General features: G+C 43.5%; 1 protein-coding gene across 1 annotated transcript in view; it reads left to right on the forward strand.

Moving 5' to 3' along the window:
* ADAMTS12 (ADAM metallopeptidase with thrombospondin type 1 motif 12) overlaps window positions 1-21,078 on the forward strand; it is a gene marked incomplete at both ends in the record, with an annotated part of 152,970 nt that overhangs the window by 49,826 nt on the left and 82,066 nt on the right. Inside the window, one exon of the mRNA XM_082302088.1 lies at window positions 3,880-4,054. Within this exon, the coding sequence (XP_082158214.1) occupies window positions 3,880-4,054 (175 nt within the window). The remainder of the gene's footprint in view (window positions 1-3,879; window positions 4,055-21,078) is intronic.

Below are 21,078 nucleotides of genomic sequence, written 5' to 3' on the forward strand. Positions count from 1 at the left end.
TAAGAACTAGAATGCTCTCCTTTTCTGTGGGTGATGTTCATAAAAGTCTTTCATCAAATTACTCAGTACCTAAAAGCCCCAACCTCTTTCTGTCTGAGCAACATCATAACAGGTCTGTTTTTTTCTAGCTCTGTCTGAGGATGTAGTGAAAAGTCTCATCTGGATGCTAGGTTGAATTTGAGAAATTCAAAAAGAAAGATCCCTGGAAAAAAAAAAAGGGACATACAGAAAGGAACTAAGTGTTTACCTAAAATAAATTTAGCGTGTGTAATGTTAACAGATAATTTACTTCACCAGCACAGTTTAGATTATTTGCAGCTGCAGGTCTCTGGTAATTCTTGTTCCATATGTCACATTCTTTTCTTTAATTCTTTTATTCAAACTTAATTTCTCTTACCATGTATTACAGTTATAATAAACACGTGGAGCAAAGTACCTAAAGGTAAAACCAGGATCTTGCCCTCTTATTTTTGTTTTGTGTTGCTTCTAAAAGTCACTGTATTTTCAGATTCTGTCACTGCCCTGTTGTCAAAAATATTGTCTGAAATTTGTTGTCAGAAATATTGTTTGGTTTCGGGGAGTTACACACTGTTCTCACTACAGATGTTATTTTTTTTGGCATTATTGTCAACATACTCAGTTATTGTAATTTTAGACTACAGATTGTAGTTTTTTCCCTCCCTTTTTCTCCTGCAAAACATCCACTAATCCCAGCCCCTTCTGTCTGGGGTAGTATTGCAATTCCAAAACCATAGCCAAGGGTAAAGCTGCTTTTTCCATTCCCACAGGACTCCGTTTCAACTTCCTATGTGAAACTGATAGAAAAAAACATGCCAGAAATTGTATTTTGACAAGCCCCCAAGCTTTTGACTGAAATATATATGTGAAAAATACCTGCTTTCCACTGGAAAATGCAGATTCTACTGAAAACCAAACACTTGATTGAAAACTTTAAGTCAGAAGTTTCCCAGGATCACCATTGTCCTCCTGGCAAGTGATGTGCAATGTAGGAGATGAGATGTGTTCAGGGAGCTGTTTGCATCAAAATGCTGGGGCACATGAATTAAAAATCCCATTAAGTGATACAGCAGCACTCCCAAACACAGTATGCTAAGCATTTGCAGCCACAGTATGTCAGAATCTGAGGGCAAAGAGTGAGATTTGAAAGGGGAGAAAAACAATTAAAAAAAAATTCTGTGGTAGATTTGCAGGTTTTCCCCTGTAGGCTTTGAGGGAAACAAGTACCCCCCAAAACAAACAAACACACCCCGTCCCTATTTTCTGACCATTTTAAATGCTGTATTACATGGTAGCTTTTCATAAGGAAGTTTGAATGAGGAAAACTTCTCTGCAGTTATTTTTTTCCGTGGTGATAACTGAACCCTTTCATAAATGTAAATAGGAATGGCTTTCTTCTGATGAGGCTTTCATAACTACCCTCCTTTGTGTATTCTGAGGCTGTGTGAATGCACTCAAAAGTAGGTGATGCTACAAACGCCGCAGAAGAAGCATCTATTGTATTTACATAGCTTGAAATCTGATGGACTTTAAATGAAAAATTCTTGCTATTATATTGTGAGTCAGAAAAGAACAGCTATGAAGAGCAAAACTGAAGACGTATTTAAGCAGCAAAGGGAATTTTGCCAGTCCTCAGTGCTTTGAAGTAAGTTTAATGTGAAGATTTCCCTTTTTTTCTTTGGTCTCAGTTGGTCTCAGCATGTAATTTCTTGGTGGACGCCCTGTACAGGGTGAAAGTGAAAATGCAAAGCAAGAGTTCAGTAGGTGCTGGAAGTCTCTGGAAGCTTTTGGAAGGCCCCTACATGCTGGAAATTGACTTGGACAGTCATATTCATATAATGAAGTTTTGCTTTTTTTCCTGCTCCATACAGCTTGGATAGACAGCTGAATTTTAACATGCAAGCATTGAGGAGGGAGCTTGACGTTACCACTGATAGACTTGCTTCACCTTTTATATGATTGCCTGGCTTTCTTGTTACAGATGCACCTTGACAAAATAATCCAGTGACTATTGCCACTTGCTCTAAAATACCAGGATCTGCAAGTGAAGATGTCTAGTTTCTCCTGGTTCCAACTGGCTGAAAAACCCACAACATAATCAAATAATCCAGTCTTTACAAGTATCCAGGAAAGACTGAACCCTGTGAAATGAAAAGGAGTGGACAAGGATTTTCGAAGGTGCATTGACTCCCTGAGCCACATGGGGAAAGCCATGTCACAGATTTCCTGGTCTGACCACTGTAGAGGCATTCTTGATGTATAGATTCACTCTTGCCTGACAGCTTTATCCAATGTGAACGTGGGATTTACTGCTTCTGTAGTGTGACTCTGGTGCTATGCCTTGGTTTATGATTTAAAAAGAAACACGAACATTTTTTGTATGTTGTTTAAGAATCAGAAGTCTCAATGTATTTTTTCTTAAAAATGAATCAAAACCTATACAGGCAATAGCTGTAATCCCAGATGAACAAACACATGGACTATGAGTCCTGAACCTTTGGTGCTTTATGGGAGTAAACCAGGCTTCAAACCAATGCCAGACTCTGGTTTTAACTTTCATTGGAAAGAAAGTTTATGATCTTCATAAATGTGAAATGACAGTCAACAGTTATTTATTTGTACCAGTTTGCTGTAGGATGTATTGGGCCCGTGGCAATCAGTGGAGTATTTCACTGAGCTGCCTTTTGTCTCCTTGTCCATAGAGCCCATGGTTATTTTATAGTTTTATAAGAATGCTTTTCTTCCATCCATGTGATTTCTTTCATATCCTTGCCCTCACAGTGGCTTTCCCAACAGTCCAGAGCAACTGTAAGGCTTTGGAGTGTTACAGAAGATTTTTTAATTTGTCTGTCATTCTGAGTGTTACTTCATTTCTTCCCTGCTCCAGAACAGGCTAAGAGGGCTGCACTGACCACAGCAAGAAAGTGAAGAAGAACCAAAGTCATAATAAAACAAAGCTGGAATACTCCAGCCTCTTGTCACATCCACAGTGTGATCTGTGTTGTCAGTAGATTCTTGCTTTTAGATTTAATACTGCTCCGTATATCTTGAAGTGGGAGGGCATTACAACGGTTTTGGAATGTTTGCAGTTCCTGCCAAAATGTTGGGACACAATGGACCAAAGCCATGTCTGGTTGGAAGTGTCTCCTGGATCATGGCAGAGGGATGTGTATGATGATCCTATGTAGTCCAGATGGGTATCAAAGGCCCTATATATCAGACAAAGCCAGGAAGCTGATACCAAAGTTACAGCATGTGAAATACTGCAGATTTTTTTAGCTGATGTATGGGACATTCTCAATGGCTTGCTAATTCATGAAAAACTTTTTATTTCTTCCATTGTAGTGTTGGCCTGGGTGCCAGCTAGGGTTTCTAGTCTCAGTCAAGCATGAACCACACGGTCCAGCCCATCTGGTGGGTTGGGTAATTGATTGTGGAACTGCAGCTGGGAACAGAATTTTGATTTGCACTTATGAAACAGTTTCTATTCCAGTCTTGATCTCCGGGGAATGGATGCAAAACACCAGAAGTACAAGATGCAACTCTTCCTCGTGCATCATGTTTGGCAAATAAACTTTTGACCTTTTAGTGGCTTTGCAAGAATATGAGAGTCTTAGCCTCAGTTTCAGATTATTAGGAAGGAGATTTTTTTTCTGTTTCCCTTTGGACTGTTATGTCTGTGAGGTATGAAACAGCCTTGATGTAAGCAGCAAAAAAACTGAAAACCAGTTGTGTTCTTTTTTCTGCAGTGTAATGACTGGCTTATGAGGAAAGCTTGGGGATGGTGGTAGGAAGAGTATATTTATTTTTGTCTTCTAGTAACAGAACAGGAGCGATTAACTCTTTTGTGCTTATTTTCAGACTGGATATTTCCATCTGCCCCATGGGGATTACTTCATTGAGCCTATTAAAAAGCATCCACAGAAGGAGGGAACACCCCATCCCCATGTAATTTATGGTGCAAATAACCTTCACAGTGCTTTAAGGAGAAGACGGGCCATCCCGATGGAAAAGGAACGAACATGTGGACTGAATGGTACTAATTTTGCTGGATTTCTGCCTACTCGCTTTCTGAATCTTTTTAAGCCGTTATTTTTCAGTGGTGTGTGCCTTTCCTTCTGCCAGGCTTTTTAAAATTCTGTAAGAAAAGGTTATGCAAAATGAGAGCATCTCAATTGAAACACCAGAGGAGCCACCCCATCTGGGTTTCTTTCTGTAAAGTTAAATCCTTCTTATGACTACTGGGATATGTTTTTCACACCATTGATCCTTTCTAACCCTCAAATTTTCTCCAACCAGAACTGTTCAGTGAGATTGAAACTTGAATTCTTGAGGAGTTCTGGGATGACAAGATTTGCAGTCAGGATTATTTTTAATAAAATGTTCTCACTTCATGCAAGTTCTGTCCTCAACATAAAATAACTCACCTCTAATCCATGGTTTAAATTTAGGATTTCTAGATTTTCTGTGATTGTTAGCAGGTTATTGAAAGAGTTTTATTTAGTTATTCAGAAAGTGAAGTACAGGACATCAACAGTAACATTTTTTGTAGAAGTATAAGTAAAAACAGCTTAAATATTGGTGCAGTAATACTCAGGATCATGTCTTTTGGGAAAACAAACTAATACACTATGCTGGAAAGAAAGAGTGTATCTAGAGAGTAGTTGGCATCTCACAATTGCAAAATTAGTTTCTTTATTTAGTAAAATAATTTCCTTGATTTATTTTATACCAAAAATGTTCAGATTCTGTATTGATTCTCTGATGTTTGAGGCCTTGAATCTGAGTCTGCACCAAACTTTAGACAGGTATAGTATTGGGTAGGGATGAATCAGTAATTACCTGCATGACCTAAGGCCTGAGTTATGTACAAATACAGCTGCAGAATACACAGGAATGTGTTTCTGTCTTTCACAGGTCAGTGGTTTAAAAGAAGTTGGTTCCTTTCCAGGAATGGGAAATGAAAGGAGGAATGTAGGAATTTCTAATCCCCCATCATGACTGGTGCTGAAGTTTTACTGCTGTGTAATATGAATTGGTAAATTAAAGAAGCAAAGAACAACTTGACCCCTCTGTATTTCTGGTTGTAGACCTGCATTGCACTTCTTGCTTGCTGGCCCAAGGTAGTGCAAAATGGTAACAGGGTAAAAACCTCAGAAAGCTGATGGGGGAAGTTACTCAATCTCCTACGATACTAGGAAGGTGAAGGGGAAGCCGTAAGAATTAATATGAATGCTGTTCCATTTTATTTTTCATCAAGTAAAAGTCTACTTATTAGAAAATAATCCTGGATTTGAAAAACCAGGAGTGTCTAAAGGTGATGTTTATCTTGGTGAGAATTTCAAATAACTCTCTGAATTTTCATTCCTTCTGATGGCTGCTGGGATAAACAAAAGAAATTAGTTTAGATTTGCCTGTGAAAAATGAGGAAGTTGTTCTTGCCTACTGTCTTCCAGGTTTCTTTTATGGATGAAATAACATCTGTATGCAGTCATTTTAAGTGTGGAGAGAAGATAAGAGATCTAGGGAACATGCTGTATATTTGCATTGTGTGGTCTGCTTATTTTCTTTCTACCTCTCACTTTTAGCCTCTTGTGTCTTTCTTCAAAATCATGCAGAATGAGACAGAAAAAGACTGGCTGTACTTGGACACTGGAAAAAAAGAGCATTAACTTCCCTGCAGTTTCATCACTGCTCTAATGGGCTTTTCAATTTGAACTTCCTGTATGATGTTAATCATTCCAACATGACAGAATTATTTCTGGTGGTAGTATTTTCATGATATTGCAGCCAAACAAAGGTAGCGTCTTAGGAACTAACAAAATAATATACTGTAATTTATGTTTCTGTTTTTAACTGAGTCAGCCTTTAGAAGTAATGTCTGCTTTGGAACAAGCAGTAATCTTGGCTGTCATAAAAGTTAAATAATAAGTGTGAAAAAGTGCATGGGGATAAAACCGTTTCCTTCGTTATATTTTTCCCCTCTGTGTGACAGGATCTAACAATCTGATTCCTCAAAAGCCCTTAACTTTTATGTTGGGTGTTATGTGTCCTGGGCTGCATCCAGAGCCCTGTGGGCAGCAGGGGAGGGAGGGGATTCTGCCCCTCTGCTCTGCTCTGCTGAGACCCACCTGGAGCACTGCATCCAGCTCTGGGGTCCCAGCACAGGAGGGACAGGGACCTGCTGGAGCTACTACAGAGGAGGCCACCAAGATGATCAGAGGGATGGAGCATCTTTTCAGCCTGGAGGGAAAAAGGCTTTGGGGTGACCTAATTGTGTCCTTCCAGTACCTGAAGGGAGCCTACAAGAAAGATGGAGAGAGACTTTTTGCAAGGGATTGGAGTGATGGGACAAGAGGAAATTACTTCAAACTGAAAGAAAGTAGATTTAGATTAGATATTAGCAAAAAATTCTTTATCTTGAGGGTGATGAAGCTCTGGAACAAGTTACCTAAAGAAGCTGTGGATGTCCCATCCCTGGAAGTGTTCAAGGCCAGGCTGGATGGAGCTCTCAGCAACCTGGTTCAATGGAAGATGTCCCTGCCCATGGCAGGGGACTGAAACTAGGTAGTACTTCAGGTCCCTTCCAAACCAAGCCATTCTGTGTTTTGTTATCTCATTTCTGAGTAGCCAGCTTTTCAATAGGGATAGAAGAAAGAATTCATTGTCATCTTCTATTTATACTGTGTATTGTCAGAGTAAGTTGCTCTTGTTAGAAGTGAAATACAGAACAAAAAGGGAAAGTGATACAATTCTTGCTTTCTATGCCAAATGTATTCAGTACTCAGGCTTTGGTAAGTACTTCGTGCATAAATAAATTGTAAAGGTAGTAAGTTGACTCTGCCATCTTTTCAGGATTTCACATACTTCATGCTTTTGAGGTTGACGCCAGAAAGCTTGTACAGCCACATGACATCACAGATAGCTTAGAATAATGCCTTTTGGGATCACTTCAAAGCAAAACATTTTCAATTTACAGTTCACATTTAATTGTAAAAACTAATTCTATTTCATAGATTAAACTTCATTTTGTGTTTTTGACCCTAGCATTGTCCCCACTGAGCTGGGGCTTAGCTGATGAAGAGTTGCCCACTGTATGTCTTCTAGGAACTGGTGTTGAGATATTTTAACCTCGTGGACTGAGATTCATCATACAGACTATCTGTGTTTGTTTATTTGAGCTCTGAGTTGTTTGGCTTTTTAAAATTAAGCTAAGGTTTTGAGGTATTTTTGTGACTTATGCTTGGTGTGTGTTCAGGTTTAAGTGTAGTGCTGATTTTTGCTTGAAGAAGTTGAATCACCTGGATGCTTATGAGTCAGTGCACAAAGTTGAGTGGTGATAATAGAAATCTTTCAGTCAGAAACTAACCTATCTGCCAGGCAAGGAATAGAAAGACTAGTTGTATAGACAAAGTCAAAGTAAAGAAATTATTACAGGAGGGAATAGATAGAGGATGCTGATCTCCTGTGCAGTCTTTTTCCAGTTGTTTTTGGTTTTTTTAATGCACTGTCTGTGTCTCTTGGAAGAAGCTTTGTGCAACAGCTTTTACTGTGGCGACTGCATGAATATCCAGGGTCCAACCTGCTTGTTACCTGTCTCGCCTACATGCAGTAATACTTTAGAATCAGTGACTTTCCTGTGCTCTTGCAGTGATTACATTAATTACTTTAAAATTGTTATTATCTTTAACAGATTCAGATACTTGGAGAAAAATCATGGCAGAAAATTACATAAATTAAAACTTAGTTTTGTGCTGTACACTTCCATTCCTGCTCAGGCAACTACCAGCTGACTCAGTCATTAGCTGCATGCTAATCTTGAAAGTAGCATAACAATACTGCACATTGCTACCACCTGTCTTACTGTACCATTTGAAATATGTGTGAGAAGTAGCAGAAAAGATACATGAAAAGTGGCCCTGTGCCTTATAAAGAACCTCCCTAATCCTTTGTGCCCACATGAGAGGAAACAAAGGATATGGGAATTTGTTTCGTTCTTCTAAATAGGTTATCTTAAAAATTTGACAGTGCTCTGAGATAGAATGTCAGAGAAGAGAAATTATCCTCCCTTCTACAGGAGAAGTTCTCCCATTTCTTCTGCTTGTTTTTATGCAGTCTGCCACAAGGCATTGGTTTGTTTGTGAGCTTCAAAATAAGAGAAATTTTGTGACGTTTGTGAGTGAAAATGCTGTGATGTAATAAAGCTCTTCCTGACTAAGTGCTACTAAGAGGGGACTGATACAGACAGATGGACTTCTTTTTCTTGGGCTGGTGAGAAGGACAGGTCACTGTTGTTCAGAGAGAGAGGACAGTTGAGTTTATTCAGATTGCAACCCAGTGATTGCTGCAGTAGGCCGTGATATATAACCAGGGAATGAAAGGTTTGGGGTGTTAAAATAGATCTCTGAGAATATTTAATTGGAGCTTTAGATGTACAGAAGTTGTCATATATTTTACCCTCATTTTGGCATTGAAGGATTTGATAGATCAGAAGTTAGGATTAGTTTGGGTTTGACATGGGCCTTCAACTCCTTGTCTGCAAAGAAATTACAAATCTTAAAACTGATTTTTTTGCATTTGGAGCAATTTTGCTCCAAAATTGGAGCTGTGATGGGATAAGGGTGGCGTGGAAGAAAGGAAACAAGAGGCTGGCTGCTGTGTGAAATGATGAGGAGGGTAGGCGGAGTTAAAGGAGCAGAGCAACGTTGTCTGTGCAAAACTGTATTTTAAGTATTTTGAATGATGGTAGCATAGTTCGTTTAACAGAAGTCTGGAATGCCATTAAGCTGTTTCAGGCAATAACTACCTGTTTTACTTCCTAAGGGTTATGTCTGACTGCAGGACTTTATTAAATCGTGATCTTGCTTTTAGATTATTAACTTGATACTGTCAAAGGCTTCTCTTCAGTTTTTATGTCTGCAAGTACACAGCATGAGCTAGCAGTACTGGCTTTTGACAGAATCTCCTGGGGTGATGTTATGAAGCCGCTTTATTCCTTAACTGGCCACTCAATGCCCAAGGACGCTGTGCCTTTAGGATGGACCCGGGGAGCGGGGCTGGAGCCAGGACCTGAGGGGGCGTTGAACGGTTCGGCCCAAGGGCTCCAGGGTCCTGGCAGGGTTTGGGAGGGAGTGCACCGGGAGCGCTGTGCTGCTTTTTGGTTTCCTTTGTGTTCCAGCTAGCTGGGAAAAGGTTCTGTTGGTTTTTTTCTTGTTCTTTATCCCCTTTCCTTCCCCTTGCCTCACTGCCTCCCTTCCCTCCTCACCGGTCCAGGGAGCCTGCAGGGGCAGCCCTGGCAGGCCCGCGGGGTGGCCCCGGCTGGTCTGAGCCCACGTGTCTGTTCCCTCTCTGGGCATTTGTTATATTTTGAGGGGTTTTTTTTATCCTGTTCTACCCTGTTTTGTTTATGTGTTAATAAACAGTTTGTTTTCTTTTTCCCACTTTGACTCCTTGTGACCCGTTTATCTCATTGACGGAGGAAAAGGGGAGGAACACTCATTCTGGAGTGTCCCCTCCTGAGGTTTTGTCTCAAAAACTGGGACATAAATTTGGTGCCCAATTTAAGGGGCACGTGAAAGTGAAAAAAAAAAAACCCACAACATTTTCGTTTGAAGCATTTTGTATTGAGGTACAGCAGTAAGACCATGCTGTTTGATCTAATAATTTTTCTGTGGAACCTAACCATCAGTACATGTCCACAGCTATGGGCAGTCGAGTCCTTGGCTTACTACCTTTTATAAGTCAGGAATAAGAATCAGGACTGCCATTTTGATATGCCTGATGCTAGTGATTTCTCGAAGTTTGGCTGATGTAATGGAAACCATTGAGAATGTGTATGTCACGTTGCTTTTTCATTCTGGCCTTGGTAGTTCCCTTTTGGAATGTACTAGCAATTACACCCAGTTTGTTAGGGGAAAAAGCAGGGGATGATAATTCCCAGCCCTTCATCTCCTTCTTCCCCTTCAGATCTGGCACCATCACCTTTTGAAAGCATCCAATTTCCCCTGGAAGTCAAAGATACCATTTTCTTATTACGTTATCTAGTAGGGTTTCTCTATGTGGTCTCCAGCTTGTCTAAAATAAGGGCTGAGATTTCCAGAGGGGTTGCCCAGACACCTGTCCCAGTTGTGGAAAATCCTAAGTGGTGTGGGGTATGGGAGGACATAGGCCAGACCCTGAAGCAGTTTTCTGACCCGGTAGCCTGGAACTTCCCCCCTGAACAAATTCAGAATCCAGCTGAGGTGGGGAAGTATCTGAAGGAAAACTGCTATAACAACATGGATGAAAAGAAAAAGCTCATTGCCTTGTGCTGGGTCCTGGCTAACGCTTACCCCACACTGCTAGATAATGTAGGGCAGAAGATGCAGCCAGAGGAGCAGGAGAATAAGCCAGCAGACACCCCAGTCACTCTGGCTGCAGCTAAAGCAGATGGGGAGCCTAAACCAATAACAATTGCCCCTGTCCAGAGAAAGAAACACAAAGCCAAATCCATTTGCCCAGTGGATGATGATGGGCATCCAGGACCTTCACAGCCAGCAGAGGAATTGGAACCTGAAATCATCACTGAGTCCCTGTCCATAGAGAGTCTTTGTACCCTGAGGAAGGATTACACCCGACGGCCTGATGAGACTATATTAAGTTGGATGGTCCGAATCTGGGATGCTGCAGGCGATGGTACAGTTCTGCATGGCACTGAAGCGAGGCATTTGGGATCTGTGTCACGTGATTTAAGTCTTGACCAAGGGATGACAAGGGGTCCTGAAGCTCTCAGTCTCTGGACACAGCTCTTAAGAAGTGTGAAGGAAGGATACCTGTGCCGAGAAGATCTCCAGCTGCAGCTAAACCCCTGGAAAACCATGGAACAAGGGATTCAATGCCTGAGAGAACTGGCAGTGATAGAGATCATATTCTCAGGTGACCAAGCAATTAGGAGCCCTGACATGGTAAAATGTACACTGGTGATGTGGCTGAAACTTGCACAACACACACCACCAGAATACGCCCCTGCTTTGGCAATGATGACATAGAATGACAGGGATGAGACAGTGAGTTCTATGGTGAGGAGGCTCCGGGCGTATGCAGACACTGTGCACGGCCCAACACAAGCAAGAATTGCAGCTGTGGAAAGGAGTCTGTCAGAGACCATACAGAAGATGGAAGATAGGATGGACAAGACTAATCAGAAACTCAGGAAGGAGCTGTAAGAGGGCCTTCTCCAAATCGCATCAGTGCAGACCAGAGGCCCTGTTACTAGAAACAGACATCCCACAGCTAGGGAGAGAGGGTACACCCCAAGAGCTAACGATGGTTCTTCCTGTGTGACAGTGCAGAAGACATGGAATGTGGGATGGAAAACCAGCTTCTGTCCTGGTGGCATGGGTGCATGAATTAAAGGATGGTAATGCTGAGAGAGGGAGTTCCACCAGAAGGGAAGTAGCTCGAGTTTCGAATGATAACCAGGACCAGAGGGGCCCTGCCTCTAGCCAGGTAGAGGCCAGGGAAAATCACATCTTTTGGACAGTGTGGGTCCGATGGCTTGGCACATCAGAAGCAAAGGAATATGAAGCCTTGGTTGACACGGGTGCACAGTGCACTTGGATTCCATCGAGACACGTGGGGGCAGAACTGGTTTCTACTTCTGGAGTGCTGGGGATCACAGCAGTTGACCCTGCTTGAAGCCAACGTGAGCCTAACTGGACAAGAGTGGAAGAAACATCCTATTGTGACTGGCCCAGGGGCCAGTATTCTGGGCATAGACTTTCTCCAGAGTGGGTATTTCAAAGACCTGAAGGGACTCAGGTGGGCCTTTGGAATAGCTGCTGTGGAGGCAGAGGGCATTAAGCAATTGAACACTTTGCCTGGGCTGACCAAAAATCCTTCTGCAATTGGGCTCCTGAAGGTAGGAGAGCAGCGAGTGCCAATTGCCACCTCAACAGTGCACCTCCGGCAGTACCAGACAAATAGAAATGCTGTGATTCCCATCCACACAATGATTTGTGAGCTAGAGAGCCAGGGGGTGGTCAGCAAGGCCCACTCACCCTTCAGCAGCCCCATTTGGCCTGGGTGCAAGTCAGAAAGGGAATGGAGATTGACTGTGGACTATCGTGCCTTGAATGAAGTGACTCCACCATTGAGTGCTGCCGTGCCAGACATGTTGGAGCTCCAGTACGAGCTGGAGTCCAAAGCAGCAAAGTGGTATGCCACCACTGACATCGCAAATGCATTTTTCTCCATTCCTCCATTCCAGTTTGCTTTCTATCACGGTGTCCCACAGTGGTAGGGAGGAGAAGAGAGATCCAACAGGCAGGAATTGTACAGCAAGATTCCTTTTTAAATTATTTTACAACTCTTTTATAGACTTTTTTCTTCATAGTCTGATTGGTCAAAGGATGAGCCATCCCTTGGGGTGATTGACTAAAATCCTAAAACATCCATTGTCAAAATATTTTTCTACTGTACTATAAACAAGGCTTTGCAAGGTCGCAGGTGTTCATAGTTTATAGAACTCTACAAATATCTTCCGTGAGAGAGAAAAGTATCTCATGGGACTGGAAAGAAGCAAGAAGAATTCTTGCTAGCAGCAATATTTGTATCCACAGCTTTCACCTGGAGGGGCGTGCAGTGCACCTGGAACCGACGGCCCCAGGGGTGGAAGCATAGTCCCACCATTTGTCATGGACTAATCCAGACTGCACTGGAAAAGGGTGAGGCTCCAGAACATCTCCAGTACACTGATGATATCACTGTGTGGGGGAACACAGCATCTGAGTATTTGGGAAATGAGAGAAGATCATCCAGATTCTCCTGGAAGCTGGCTTTGCCACCAAAAAGAACAAAGTCAAGGGACCTGCCCGAGAGATCCCATTCCTGGGGGTGAAGTGGCAAGATGGACGGTGTCAGATTCCCACTGAGGTCATCAATAAGGACACAGCAATGTCTCCACCAACCAACAAAAAAGAGACACAAGCTTTGCTAGGCACCATAGGCTTTTGGAGGATGCACATTCCTGAATACACTCAAATTGTGAGTGCTCTCTATCTGGTTACCCATAAGAAGAACAATTTCCACTGGGGCCCTGAACAGCAGTAAGCCTTCACCCAGATCAAACAGGAAATGGCTCATGCAGTAGCCCTTGGCCCAGTCAGGACTGGACCAGAGATGAAAAATGTGCTCTACTCTGCAGCCGGGAACAATGGTCTGTCCTGGAGCCTTTGGCAGAAGGTGCCTGGGGAGACTCAGGGTCTGCCACTGGGATTCTGGAGCAGAAGCCTACAGGGGGTCCAAAGACAACTACACTCCAACAGAGAAAGAAATCCTGTGAAGGAATCCAAGCCACCTCAGAGGTCACTGGCACTGAAGCACAGCTCCTCCTGGCACCCCGACTACCGGTGCTGGGGTGGGTGTTTAAAGGAAAGGTTCCCTTTACCCACCATGGCACCGATGCCACATGGAGCAAGTGGATTGCCCTCATAACACAACGCGCCCATATTGGAAACCCAAATTGCCCTGGGATCTTAGAAATAATCATGAATTGGCCTGAAGGTGAAAGCTTTGGTCTCACTGATAAAGAGGAACAAGAACAAGTGACATGTGCTGAGGAAGCTCCACCATACAACCAACTGCCAGCAGAAGAAACGCGCTACGCTCTTTTCACTGACGGTTCCTGTTGCATCGTAGGGATGAACCGGAACTGGAAAGCAGCCGTATGGAGTCCCACACGACAGGCTGCAGAAGCCACTGAGGGAGAAGGTGGATCAAGCCAACTTGCTGAACTCAGAGCCATCCAGTTGGCTCTGGACATTGCTGAAAGAGAGAAGTGGCCAAAGCTCTACGTTTACACCGATTTGTGGATGGTAGCCAATGCTCTGTGGGGGTGGCTGGAAAGGTGGAAAAAGGCCAATTGGCAGCGTAGGGGAAAACCAATCTGGGCTGCTGAGGAGTGGAAAGATACTGCCACTCGGGTAGAGAAGCTACCCATGAGAGTTTGCCATGTAGATGCCCATGTCTCCCAAGAGTCGGGCTGATGAGGAACACCGAAACAACAAACAGGTAGATCAGGCTGCGAAGATAGAGGTGTCAAAGATAGATTTGGATTGGCAGCACAAGGGAGAGTTGTTCCTAGCTCGATGGGCTCATGATGCCTCAGGCCATCATCGAAGGGTGGATCTAACTGTGGACGGTATCTCCCAGGTTATCCATGACTGTGAGATGTGTGCTGCAGTCAACCAGGCCAAGCGGGTGAAGCCCCTGTGGTATGGTGGGTGATGGTCCAAATACAAGTATGGGGAGGCCTGGCAGATTGATTACATCATGCTGCCTCAAACCCGCCAAGGCAAGTGCTATGTGCTCAGATTGGTAGAGGCTGCTACTGGACGGCTGGAGACCTACCCTGTGCTTTATGCTACTGCCCAGAACACCATCGTGGGCCTGGAAAAGCAGATCCTTTGTAGGCATGGTACCGCTGAGAGAATCAAGTCTGACAATGGGACTCATTTCAAGAATAGCCTTATAGACACCTGGGCTAGGGAACATGTTATTGAATGGGTGTACCACATCCCTTATCATGCACCAGTGGCTGGGAAAGTGGAACGGTGCAATGGCCTGCTCAAATCCACCTTGAAGGCACTGGGTGGGGGAACTTTTGAAAACTGGGAGATGCATTTAGCTAAGACCACATGGTTGGTGAACACCCAAGGCTCCACTAACTGAGCAGGGCCTGCCCAATCTGAACCCCTGCATACAGTAGATGGAGACAAAGTCCCAGCAGTACATATCAGGGGACTCTTGGGAAAATCTGTTTGGATTACTTCTGCATCGAGTAAAGACAAACCCATCCATGGAGTTGTCTTTGCTCAGGGGCCAGGTTGCACATGGTGGATAATGCAGAAGGATGAAGAGACACATGTACCACAGGAGATTTGATGGTGGGTGAGAGCTGTCTGTAATGTTGGAATGTCTATATATATGTTTGTCAAATGTCGCTGCCACTGTTTGTATATAGCTATGTATATACGTATAAACGTGTGCACTTAAAGCTGAAATGTATTAATTTGGGCATTGAGCAGACGGTATGGAATAAGGGGTAGAATCTCCTGGGGTGATGTTATGAAGCCGCTTTATTCCTTAACTGGCCACTCAATGCCCGAGGATGCTGTGCCTTTAGGATGGACCCGGGGAGCGGGGCTGGAGCCAGGACCCGAGGGGGCGTTGAACGGTTCGGCCCAAGGGCTCCAGGGTCCTGGCAGGGTTTGGGAGGGAGTGCACCGGGAGCGCTGTGCTGCTTTTTGGTTTCCTTTGTGTTCCAGCTAGCTGGGAAAAGGTTCTGTTGGCTTTTTTCTTGCTCTTTTTTCCCCTTTCTTTCCCCTTGCCTCACTGCCTCCCTTCCCTCCTTGCTGGTCCAGGGAGCCTGTGGGAGCAGGCCCTGGAGGGCCTGCGGGGTGGCCCTGGCTGGTCCGACTCCATGTGTCTGTTCCCTCTCCAGGAATTAGTTGTGTTTCGAGGGGTGGGTTTTTTTATCCTGTTCTACCCTGTTTTGTTTGTGTGTTAATAAACAGTTTGTTTTCTTTTTCCCCACTTTCACTACTTGTGACCCATTTATCTCATTGACAGAGGAAAAGGGGAGGAACAGTCGTTCCGGAGTGTTTGGCCCTGAAGTTTTGCCTCAAAAACCGAGACACCCTGAAAGCCTTAGTTTAATCACTTGAAAAAAGAAGGGGGAAAAAAGCCCAGGACAATGTTTTAATCTCAAGTAATAACCTGTCTTCTTTTCTTTTTTAGAAGGACATTTTGGCCAATGTAAGCAGCTTTGCTTGAACTCCTGGTACAGGCTCTTTAGCTTCTCTCTCTTTTAAAGAAAGCTGCTGATATTTTTCCATTATTTGTCTATCCTGTGTTTAACTACATCAGTTATAATTCAGCTTAATTTGCTTGGTTTCTCCAGGACACAGAGGCTATTATTCGTAGGATGGTAAGTTTGCACACTGAAATTTAGTAACTGAAGTTAATTCAACCTCAGCTGAGGGAAGAGCACCTTTCTCCCTGCATACCTCTTCCTACAACTGGCTCTTCTAAGCTGTTTATGAGATGCTTGCCTTGAATAAAAGAGCAAATAGGGACATTTGGTCAGAATGACCTCTATTTTAAAGCAGGAGCAGCGAGGCAAACAGCTTGCAGAAGAACACGGAGTATTTCTCATCTCTGAAACAGTTTGCATTGAACTGAAAAAATTGAGTGCCTGCTTGTGCAGACAGCAATATTTAGCATTTCAGAGGTGGGGTACCTGGGAAATAAAGATTTGATAATTGGTTTATCATAGCAGTCAGTGAGACAATTGCTGCTAACTGCTGTCAAAACATTTCACCCTTTCCCAGTCAACCTCATGGAGTGAAACCAAAAGATTCTAACTTTCTTTCAGTTTTCAAGAAAACACTGGAGGTTTTTTTAGTTGCTCTCAGTTCAGGTAGAGGAGAAAGGAATAAAACACCATATTTTCTGCAATTCTTCATCTCCAGTTAAATGAGTGAGGAGTCAAAACTAGAGGTTTACCCAAGTGGATCCTAAATTTGTGCTGAACAAGGACCTGAGATGGCTCAATGCTGGCAGAGTGGTGGCACCTGCTTTCCCAGTCCTTGATTGTTTTCTCATGTTCTTCTCTTCACTGATGAAATTTTACTTTCGGTATTTCACTTGCTTCTATTAACTGAGGCAAGGTGAATTCCCCAAATGCTTGTGTTATGCAGGAGGTGAGGGAGAAAAATGTGGCAGCACAGGATTGTTTTTATAAGGTCATAATTGTCACTTGTTGCCACCAAGAGGCATTAGATACACTACCCCACTAAATGACTGAAAAAATTTTAAAGTTCTGTGACAAGCCATTGTTACAGTGTGGATACTGCAACACGTATCAAATAATGAGGCCAGTGGAAAAGAATATATATATATGGACCGATTCTTGGTAGATGTTTCAGAGAGGTGTTTATTTCTCCAGCCGCATGGCCAGGATCTGCCGAGGAACTGCGGCAATCACGGGACCTGAGGGTCCTTGCCCACACAGGGGAACACAAAACATCCAATGGGGAACGAGGCTGACCAGGGGCAGGGAAACCCCGTGTCTCCCCCCAGGGCCCCTCTCCCAGGACCACATGGTGGCAGGGGGAGAGACCCCAACATTTCACCCATTTATTTTTAACAAGAAGAGATTTAAAACTTAACATTGAAAACAAGTGGATAAGCATAGCAAGAACAGTTTCAAAACAAAACAAGCCACCCTCCTGAGTCTTTAAATGTCCGAACAGATTCTCTGGAACATCTTAAAGCTGACAGAAGGTTTTTCTTTCTTGCTTTGTGGGGAAACCGAAGCAGGAGAGGGTTTCTTCCATTTGTACCTGTTGGAACTCTAAACAACAGTAGTTAATTTCTTCCCTTCCCCTCTTCATACCACCCTCAGCATCGGAGAGGAGTTGCAGGGAAAGGGAATTGTATAGGGAAGCCATGGGATGAAAAACAGATTGGGAATAAACTTAGGGTAAACTTAGGAAAGGGTTCATACTGGTTATAGGGTAAAACGGGAAAGTAGGTTGTGGGTAGAGAAGTTGCTGGGATGGATATTGTTTATAATTTTGTGCATAATGGCTGCCTTTGACTGGAATACCCCCAGGCCCAGTAACATTTGCTGCTTGTAAACCCTTCTTTCCTTGCACTACATCAAAATGTACAACTTCCCCATCTCCTACACTTTGCAGGTAATTTTTAGGGTTATTCTTTTTAATAGCAGTTCTATGAATGAATATGTCTTCTTGGTTGTCACATCTGGTGATGATGTTATAAAATCATAATTTTGTTTAACATTTTACCATTTTACTATTCCTAAAACCTTGGCTACGGTGATTTTTTCCTTTTTTCAAGTGGCTGCTGTTTTCTGTCTCGCTGCGTTTTTGCCTTCTCTTTCACTTTCGTTCACTTCTGTGTTGGAACTGCCAGGGTTGTCAGTGCTGCCGGGGCCGTCGGGGTTGCTCGTGCCTGCGCGCTTTTCCCGGGGTCGCATTTGGGGCCGCGTAGGCTGGGCTGGGCTGCACCGCTCAGCTCCCTGCGCGTCGCCTCCTCTGCTCTCAGCTGCGCTGCCGCTGCCTGGGGCCGCACCCACATCTCAGCCGGGCTCCCAAGCGATGACCTCCCCGCACCCTGCTCCAGCGCACGTTTCGGCCGGGCACGGCTCCGCTCTACTGCTGCTGCCGCCGCCCATGCGCCGCTCCTCTCGGTCAGGTGTTCCCGGGGCTCGCTCCACCAGGCGCTGCGCGGGGCCGGGCGGGCACCACTGGGTCGCGCTGCTCCTGCCACGCCTCGCTCTGCTGCAGACACTGCAGCTCACATCGCTCCGCCCACGCATGGGAATTGCCTCGCTGCTGCTCGCAGAGTTCTTGGTCCACATGGCCTGCATCGCACAGTCCCTGAAGCAGTTTCAACTTCGCAAGGACACAGCTGACATTGTTCAACAGTCTCAGTAATTAAATAATATTCACAAAAATACTCTTCCATCAGCATGTATTTTGACTCAGAAATTAACTGTGTCCAAACGGTCTTCCAAAAGTCTTTGGTAAGAATTAAATCCCGAGAAACATAGAAAAAGTTCTTAAACACCATGCCAGGAAGTGTTTCAGTTCCTTTTGAGCTTGAATTAAGCTAAAATTTACAAATCGTTGTTCAAGAACCTTTTCAAGTTTAAGATAAACGTCCATATGCAGCTCTGAGAGCAAAGAGTCCACGGTTCCTCCATAGTTTAGAGATGGAACAGCAAAACAAAAACAAGAAGAGAAATCCAGAGTTTACTGACAAATCAGTCGCTGTCCTTAGGGATCAGCTCTGCTCGCATTAACCACCATTTGTTACAGTGGAGAAGCTGCAACATGTGTATCAAACAATGAGGCCCATGGAAAAGAAATATATATGGACCGATTCTTGATAGATGTTTCAGAGAGGTGTTTATTTTCCCAGTCGCATGGCTGAGGATCTGCTGAGGAACTGTGGCAATCACGGGACCCGAGGGTCCTTGCCTGCGCAGGGGAACACAAAACAACCAGTGGGGAGTGAGGCTGACCAGGGGCAGGGAAACCCTGTGCCTCCCCCCCAGGGCCCCTCTCCCAGGACCACATGGTGGAAGGGGGAGGGCCCCAACAAGCCATTTTCCAAATAATATGAATCAAAACTATAAGGAGGGTAAAATTTTCTTCAGTGTGATTCAGCAGTCTTTCTGTTTAGTCACTGTGCCATTGGAAAGAAGTAGTGTTTGCTATGCCATGCTTGCTTACTCTACTTGCTTTCCTGTAGTTTTAAGGGTAGTCTGTGATTTCTTCCATGTCTTCATTGAAAGTTTGCTAACTGCTCATCAGACTGAAGGGTCTCAGTCTGCATTCAGGCTGTCTTAGTTCAGCATTTCTAACTGAGCATTGTTTTAGAGGAATATATTGTGGTCTTGCTCTGTACCTACAGCTTTCCTTATCAAACTGTGTGATGCTGTTGCACATCTTGATTCTAGCAGTTAATGAGGTAAACAAATGACTTAGTAATGTAAATGTTAAATTGCTGCAGTAGTGATTTGTAGAGCAATAGTATGCTTTAAAATTAAACTGTTACATATCACATCCATCCCTTTCTCTTTTGTAGAATAACAATAGCCTTGAATAATTGGAAACCATATTTTCACAGGTGAAATAGAAAACCCAGAAAGCTAACCTGCATTTGGTCAAACACTTTTGATGCAGGAGTTTGAAAATTTGCTCAGAATAGTTGATCCATTAACAAAGTAATATTGGCAGAGATGTTCAGCCTTCAGCCTGGTTACGGCCAGATTTCTCAGTCATACTGAACTCTCTGTGAACCTTCTAATAAGAAACTACAATTATGTTATTATTTCAGGGCAGATCGCAGATTACCATTTCTTCTCAGAAATGCTGGACTCGTTCAGTGGAGCTGATGAACTGGCATGGGCTCAGTGTTCAAAATTAGTTTCTCCGGAATTGCATGTCCTCGACGAGCCTCCTGTCATACATGACCCACTTTAAACAGGTGTCTGAGCTCAGTTTTTCTGCATGAAACACTGTGCTGTTGAAGCTTGTCCACTCCTTGCTTGTGGTTGCGTTCTCCACTCTTTGTGTCCCAGCAGCTGCTTGGACTTGGATCCATTTTGTGTACTTGGAGAGACACCTTTGGATCAACTGCTACCCACCACTACGTTGGTTAACTTGTAAGCTCCCTCCTTTTTAGGGAGATGTGGGGCCACATTTGCATTTATCCCACACCACGCAGAATTGCTTGGGCTGCACAGATGTTCTGCACCCCCGAGCTCTTCCTGTACTGTCCTGAAAAAAACTGTATGTAAATAACAGACTGGAGAGACACCGTTCACTGAAAGATCGTATAGATTAGACAATTTCTTTTTCCAAAAAGTGGAATTATCCCAAAGAAATAGGCATCTGTCTACTGAAAAAAAAAAAAAAGAAAAAAAAGAAAAAAAAAAAAAGGTAAAAAGGTGGCCAGACAATTGCTATGCTAAAAGGTACAGCAGGTGTTTTTAGTTGCTGCCCCTAAATACTGCACTTGTTTGAAGATTTTGTGGAATTATTTTCTTACATATCCAGATTTCTCTATGAAAGAGCATAGGAGAGAATATTGATTTTTTTTCCCCATGATCTCATTTAAAGTTGCCATTTTTCATCTCTTGCAAATACTCAACCTAAACCTACTTCAGCAAACAGCATGTAATCAAGTGTCTTAGCTAAAAGAGAAGGTATTCCTGTGCTTTTTAAACAGCAGTGATGAGGTCTTTGTACACATAATTTAGACTGCAGAAAGTCTCTTCTAAGCTGTTCTGATCAGTGTCAAGAAACACTGTCCCAAAAATAATGTTTGTGCAAAATAAAAAGTCCAAAGCTTTTATGTTCTTTATTAATCTTTCTTGTAATAAATGTCATGGTCTAATATTTTGCTCAGCTGCAGAACAGGCTTTGCGTTTATGTGCAGAGAGAGATTTTTGTATTTTAAATACTTCTTAAACGCAGTTAAAAC

Source organism: Coloeus monedula, assembly GCF_965178545.1.
Source record: "Coloeus monedula genome assembly, chromosome: Z".
NCBI lineage: Eukaryota > Metazoa > Chordata > Aves > Passeriformes > Corvidae > Coloeus > Coloeus monedula.